A 6,844-nucleotide genomic window follows, 5' to 3' on the forward strand; every position below is an offset into this window, starting at 1 on the left:
CCTTGAATGTAGAAACCTAATTCACAATAGCTGTACCTGCATCACCATACTTCCTCTGCCACTGAAGCTCTGACAAAGATGTGGTCTGTCCCTCCCTTCTTCTGTCCCCTTGGACGGGATGGGTGTTGCTCTTATAGATTGCCCGAGAGGCAGAGGCCGCCATCTTTCACTCGCAGTTGTTTGAGGAGCTTCGTCGCCTGGCCCCCATAACCAAGGATCCCACTGAAGCTGCTGCCGTGGGTGCCGTAGAGGCTTCCTTCAAGTGTTGCAGTGGGGCCATTATCGTCCTCACCAAATCTGGAAGGTAGGAGGTGACAAGGTCATTTGGGGAAGGTCAAGATGAAAGGAAACAAACTTGTGATGGAGGCCAAGGTCCTCAAGGAATTTCAGAAGTGTGGTAACCAGCCTATTAAAGATAATTCAAGCTCAATCTAATGGAAGGTAAGATAACATCTGAGCTGCTCCCTTGGAGGACTGAATGCTTCATCTTCAACGCAGGTTTGAAAAGCTGAAATTTGATTGTCCTTTATTATGTGAATGCCTCTGACAGTGCTTTGGACGATACAAGAAGCTACCAGTGCTGACCAATTTTGTGACAAACCAATGGATGGGAATATATTATGGTACAGTGAAAAGAATACTAGCTTGTTCAAAGCCTGTCTCCAGTACTTGTTATGTGTGACTATGGGCAAGGCTTTTGTTTTCTTGAGGCCATAATTTCCCCACCTGTAAAATGAAGAGGTTGGACTAAGTGGCTTTGGAGGGACCTTCCAGCTCTAGTTCCATGATCCCGTGGTTCCTAAATAAATTGGACAGGCAAATCTCCTTGATTCAGAATCCCAGAACTAGAACATTGAGATTTTGGACTATAAGAAGGAGCTAAGCTAAAAAAATTTAAGGTACAAACCAAATTATAAGGGAGACATTGGTAACTAAAGAGAAGGAAATGGTCATTTTTTTCCCATTTTTTAATGGTTATCTCTTGTTTTTATGTCACCTTTCACTTGTTTTTATGTCACTATCTTTGCCCCTAAAATACAGTTTTAAGCATCTGTTTACATAAAAATATTAGATAAGCTGATGATTATAAGTGATTCCAATCTGTGCATTTAAAATAGCCCATCACGAGGCATTCTTTAGTCAGACAGTATTAGGAACTTAAGTAAGCCTATTTGTAGATATTTAAGGGCAGCTTGGTGGGGCAGTGGATAGAGCACTGGGCATGGGGCCTAAAGTCAAGAGGACTTGAGTTTAAATTTGGCCCCAGACACTTGCTAGCTATGTGACCCTGGGCAAGCCACTTAACCCTGTTTGCCTCAGTCTCCTCATCAGTAAAATGAGCTGGAGAAGGAAATGGCAAACCACTCCAGTATCTTGGCCAAGGAAACCCCAAATGAAGTCATGATGAGTCAGACACTATTGAACATTAAATTGTATACTTAAAACTTTACTTTAAAAATATTTTCTAATGTATACTTAGATTAGTCTTTCTTTTCCACCTTGAATCTCTAATTAGTCCAAAATAGGAAGTATTGTGGTAGACTGATCTCTCCTGCTTCCAGTATTCCTGAGTCTTAGGAAATGCTAAGTGAAACGTCAATCAAAACAGGATGATTTCTGGCCATTTTTAGGGTACAGAATAGGTCAGGAAATCTATTCAAGGTCATTCCATATTGGTCAAACTATGAGTATTAGGGAGCTGTTTAGGGAATGCAGGAGAGAGGAGAGCATTCTAATGTGATGGAGAGGGAAAGATATGTTTGTTTTTCCTTTCAACCATATGATAGGTGCCTTCCGTTTTTTACTGAGATTCTAGCCATGGTTAAGTTAGATTTGACCTTTGTTGAAGAGGCCTGAACTTTGCCATCTGACTATTTTTAGCTGTCAAATCTTCTGAGATTTCAGCTTCAGCCACTCCATGGGTTCCTTACTGATGCCTGCATCTTTATAGGCTATATTTAGCCTACTACTGCTAAGCCAGCACAGAAGCAATGATGGAATCTCTTTGCTGTGTTGACAATCCTTGCTTATCCTCTGTTGATAGGGAAAGCCTTGACTTCTCTACCACCACTTACAACTTCCCATTTTGCTAGTGGACAGAAATCCTCATAGTCAGGAGATGTCCTAGAAAGGTTTTAGAATTGCTTCTGTAAATGGCTAGTAAGGCCACTTTAAAAAAATAGACTGTCACCATAATCCAGCTTGTGGCACCCATTCTTTTTGACCCCTTGGACATACTTCCACAAAGTTATGTTTCTTCATAAGATATATTATAGAGGGTAGGTTACTAAATCTCTTATTGATCAACTAAACTGTTTAGCACTCTAGCCTTCTCTAATTTCTCCTTCACCTTGAGAGTTTGGGACATTCATTCAGTGATATTTAAGCATCTATTATGTGCCAAGTGTTGGCCTCAGGGACATTTAGTAAACAGTCTTTTCCCCTGAACAGCAGGAAAGTTAGAACAAGATGTCCCTATAAATGTCACCAGGGAATATCTTGTAGCAATATATTACAGACAGTTATGGGGTAGGTAGTGCCAACTGCATACATCCATGTTGATGGGGAAAAGAGCAGGGAACTTAAGTGAGGCACTAGAGTTAAAATAAATCTGCAAAGAGGCAAGGACCCTGTATCAGAATGATGACTTTGAGTTTTTCCTACCTGAAGAGATTGATATATTTGGTGATATATTAGGCCAAGTGTAGGAATTGGGTTCTGTTCACATGCTTCCCAGCAGGTTATGGTTAAATTAGTTCTGCCTGGCAGCTATGGGAGTGAAAGGGTGTGGCGAATGAGGCCACTTGTGAAAATGTTTTTTACAGGCTGGGGCAAAGCAAGATGACTTCCAAAAGTTCATCCTCCTCTTGACTACTGATTCATTGGTTTGGCATTAGAGAAAGTTTCAGGAAGAACAGGCGAAGAAAGGGAGAAGAACCGAAGACGGGAGTAGTCTAAATTCAGTAGCTTGCAGCATCTCAGGACCTTCCTGTTAACCTTCATATTCATCATGTGGATTGAAAAAGAATAAATGCATTGCCTGGGACTCATTTTGACCTCCTTCCTTATATACCTGCACCCCTTTGAACTCTAATAAGAGCTTGGGGTGGCCACATAAAATGGACCAATTCACAGAAGGTTTAAAATGGCTTCTCATTTTGAGTTCAAAGACCTGAAGATAAGATTCCATTAGAATGTGGAGAGTGATTAAGGAAAATTCATTTCCTTAACAAGCGGGGTTTGGGGGTTTTTGAGACTTGGTCTCCCTATCTTGCGCAGGCTTGAAGAACACCTGCCACTTACATGCCCAGTCCCATTGCTGATCAGCATAGCACTTTGACCTGTCCCATTTGTCACCTGGGCCTGTTTGCCTCTACTTAGGTAACCTGATATACACTCACTCTAGTAGGAGATGGGGCCTCCCCATATTGATGCCTGACTTAGTGCAAACACTCGATTGGTTTAGCACACAGAACTTTAGCTCAGAACTCCCAGGCTCAAACTGTCCACCAGTCTTGGACTGTTGTGACATTTTTGTACCCAAAATTGGGTATAGTGCTGTTAGGGAAAACAAGAAAAGGCAGTTTCCCTGCCTTCAAGAAATCTATGTAGAGAGGAGAGCATTATGTATATGAATTAATGATAGCAAGATAAATTAAATGTTGGAATGCTTGCTGAAGGGAATTTTGCGGTCATTTGATTTGGTTCCTAGGACCCTAATTATCTTCTTTTCCTTCTCCTAGGTCTGCTCATCAGGTAGCCAGGTACCGTCCTCGGGCCCCCATCATAGCTGTTACTCGTAGTCCTCAGGCTGCACGCCAGGCTCATCTCTACCGAGGCATCTTTCCTGTGCTGTGCAAGGAACCTGTTCATGAGGCATGGGCTGAAGATGTGGACCTTAGGGTTAACTTTGCCATGAAAGTTGGTATGTAAAAGGATCAGGGTCGCTCCTTGTAACTTAAGGTTAGGCTTTTTATATTACCAGTATAATTGATGTGGTTGCTGTCCTTGGTGTAGTTGTGTGTGTTACATTAAAAACTACTTTTGGCTCTAAAGAGACTGTATGACAACTCTCAGTAATTGGAGTCTTCTAGAGTGAGACCAAACCGGGTCCCAAAACCCTATGGCTGAAGGGTGGCTTTTGGGTGTAGGAATGGAACTGAACAGGAACAGTCCAGATGCCAGGGTGCTTCTTCTGACCATTCCCCAATTGGCACTCCATTCTTTACTCATTGAAGCAGTATAGCACTGGACATTTGATAAAGGGCAATATTGATTAGAAATTAGAAATGACAGTAAGATAGTCCAACAGTACAAACAGCAACAACCATGGACATTCACGTATATATTTATCTAATACCCTGGAGAAAATTTAAGGGGAGTGACCTGGTGTCAGGAAGACTAGTGATTGGGAATGAGAGTCACTACCTATGTGGCTTTGTAAGTCTTTTAGCGTTTCTCGGCTTCTGTTTCCCTTGGAAGGTAAAGGGATTGGGCCAGATGATCTTCACGGTCCTTCTTAATTTGGATAGTCCAAAGAGGAAACAAGAATATTCAGGAAAAACTATGTAGGGAAGAGTTTATATTTAGATTATCTTATATACCAGAAAATGTCACCTGTGTGTTCTTTGGTTTTGCCTGAGCCCCAGGCCTGATGCCACTTTGTGGCCAAAAAAATGCTGCTTGTGAAGGGACTAAAGTTTAAACTGTGAATAGTAGTTCTTGGGCCCTGAATTAATGTGTAGCTGTTGGATGGCAGTTTTACTATGGATCTGAGTTAGCTACCTAGAGTGGAAGGATTGAGTTTTCCTGAACCTCAGTTTGGAGAGTTCAATTTATGATACTTTCTCTCTAATCCGTTTTCTTAGGCAAATCTCGTGGCTTTTTCAAGAAAGATGATGTGGTCATCGTGTTGAATGGTTGGCGTCCAGGTCCAGGTTTCACCAACACTGTGCGTGTGCTGCCAGTTCCATAAAAGGGAAATTGAAGACCTTCTTGTGGGTGACTTTAGCACCTTCCTTTCCCTGCCCCTGCCTGCATCCATTAGATCTGCAGCTGTTATTGGTGTTGTCCATTCCTGGCTATTAGAGGCTTTAGACTGCTAAAACATCCCCCCAAAAAATTAAAGTCTCTTCTTAAAGAAACTTTATATTAGACCTACTTTCCTCCCCACCTAGAAACATCAGTATCAGTTTAGCACACCCGTGGTGGTGCATAAAGATAGAGCAGCTATGGCTTAGCTTGGGGTACTGCAGGTCATCTTTGACATGGGGATTAAAGTAACATGTATCAGTATTGTGTTTTAAATTGATCTAGACATCCTTCATGCACACGCAAGTAGGCAGTAGTCACAGTCCCTCTAAATATAAGTCCTCAATGTATATGGGCCTCTACATCTTACCTGACCAGAGGAACAACCCTCCCTTTCCCCATGTAAGTTATATAAATCATATAAATTAGTGTCTTGTTTTCATACACTTAAGTTAAAAATTAAATAGAGGCTGAATCCAGCTGCTAAAAACCAATAGGTGAACAATGTGATATTTAGCAATGGGTGTCCTCTGGTAAGGCACTCCTACGTTGCGGGGAAGGAAGAAGCTTCCAGTCATATGTCATTTTTTTTTCTTTCATTTGGAGGAGGGAACCCAGAATGGAAAGGAAATTCTTCCCAGAATAGTCCTTACTGTCCCAAGCAGCAGACCTTACTACACTCCTTGCCCACTACCCAAACCTCAGCCTTCTTACATCATGAGTGTCCGTGTTCCTCCAATATTTCTCTTCTGTTTTTAATCTGGAACAAACCCACACTCCTATTGTAATGTATTTGGCTGTAGAGTACATCATTTGTCAATAAACACAAGCTGAAGCACTGGTCTACCTCTTTTCATTTTCAATCTCTCTGGGTTGGGGGGGAGGTAGAGGCTAGGGAAGGGAACAAATCAGGGAACCTGGACTCATAACTATGGTGATCTGTTCCAGATGTCTGACCATGGACTGGATTCTAACTATTTCCTAAACTTGTCACACACACAAACGCAGCTTCTTCTCCACTTTTTTTTTAAAGGATTACTAGCATTCCTAAAGGCAAAGGGTAAAATATGGGTACAAAATGTATTCTGAATAACCAACCCAGACAACTTAAAACCTCACTTTATTTTTATTTCAAGGTTCACATAAAGTTTTGACTAAAGTGTGTTTCCCATGGTCACATTGGTTAGCCCAGGAGTGGCAAGCCTGCATCCTCAAGGCCACATGTGGCCCTCTAGGTCCTCAAGTGCAACCCTTTGACTATATCCAAACTTCACAGAATAAATCCCTTAATTAAAGGATTTGTTCTGTAAAACTTGGACTTGGTCAAAAGACAGCACCCAAGTACCTGAAAGGCTACATGGGCCCTCGAGGCCACAGTGTCCTCACCCCTGCTCTATCCACCTTGACACTTAGTTGCCCGAGGAGAAGTACTAGGAGCCAAGTAATAGGTTGTGGCCAGATTATGGAAGGCCTTTAGTGCCAAGCTAAGGAGTTTGGGATTCTGGTAAGCTTTGTGGAGTCATAGATTCTGAAGGGGGCACCCTACCATAATGAAAGTGAAAATTCATCTAGTAGAAGGGGAATATAGGATCAGTGGAAAAAGGGAGAACATTAAAGGCTAAGGTCAATCAAAAGATGGCTGGCTGTAATCCAGTAATATTTACTACTGAAGTCCCTTACAGGATCAGGGTCATACTTTTGGTGGGTTAACACAATTGAAAGTAACCTCAGAGGCCCTCTAGTTCGGAACATACTTTAACAAGAATCCCTTCTCCAGCATCCTCAAGTGATCATCTAACCTTTGAAGACCTTT

The 6,844-nt window shown here is 41.9% G+C and overlaps 1 protein-coding gene across 6 annotated transcripts in view; it reads left to right on the forward strand.

Moving 5' to 3' along the window:
• The window catches only part of PKM (pyruvate kinase M1/2), a 42,283-nt gene extending 36,411 nt beyond the window's left edge, over window positions 1-5,872 (forward strand). For 5 of the 6 annotated variants that reach the window (XM_020996778.2, XM_020996777.2, XM_020996779.2 and 2 more), the window contains 3 exons: window positions 138-304; window positions 3,744-3,925; window positions 4,869-5,872. In XM_020996778.2, coding sequence (XP_020852437.1) covers window positions 138-304; window positions 3,744-3,925; window positions 4,869-4,975 — 456 coding nt within the window. In that variant the 3' untranslated portion in view covers window positions 4,976-5,872. The remainder of the gene's footprint in view (window positions 1-137; window positions 305-3,743; window positions 3,926-4,868) is intronic. The other variant, XM_020996776.2, reaches the window with a different exon arrangement.
• Window positions 5,873-6,844: the final 972 nt, after the last annotated feature.

The sequence above is a fragment of the Phascolarctos cinereus genome, unplaced genomic scaffold (genome assembly GCF_003287225.1).
Source record: "Phascolarctos cinereus isolate Bilbo 61053 unplaced genomic scaffold, phaCin_HiC Scaffold_3;HRSCAF=262, whole genome shotgun sequence".
Classification (NCBI taxonomy): domain Eukaryota; kingdom Metazoa; phylum Chordata; class Mammalia; order Diprotodontia; family Phascolarctidae; genus Phascolarctos; species Phascolarctos cinereus.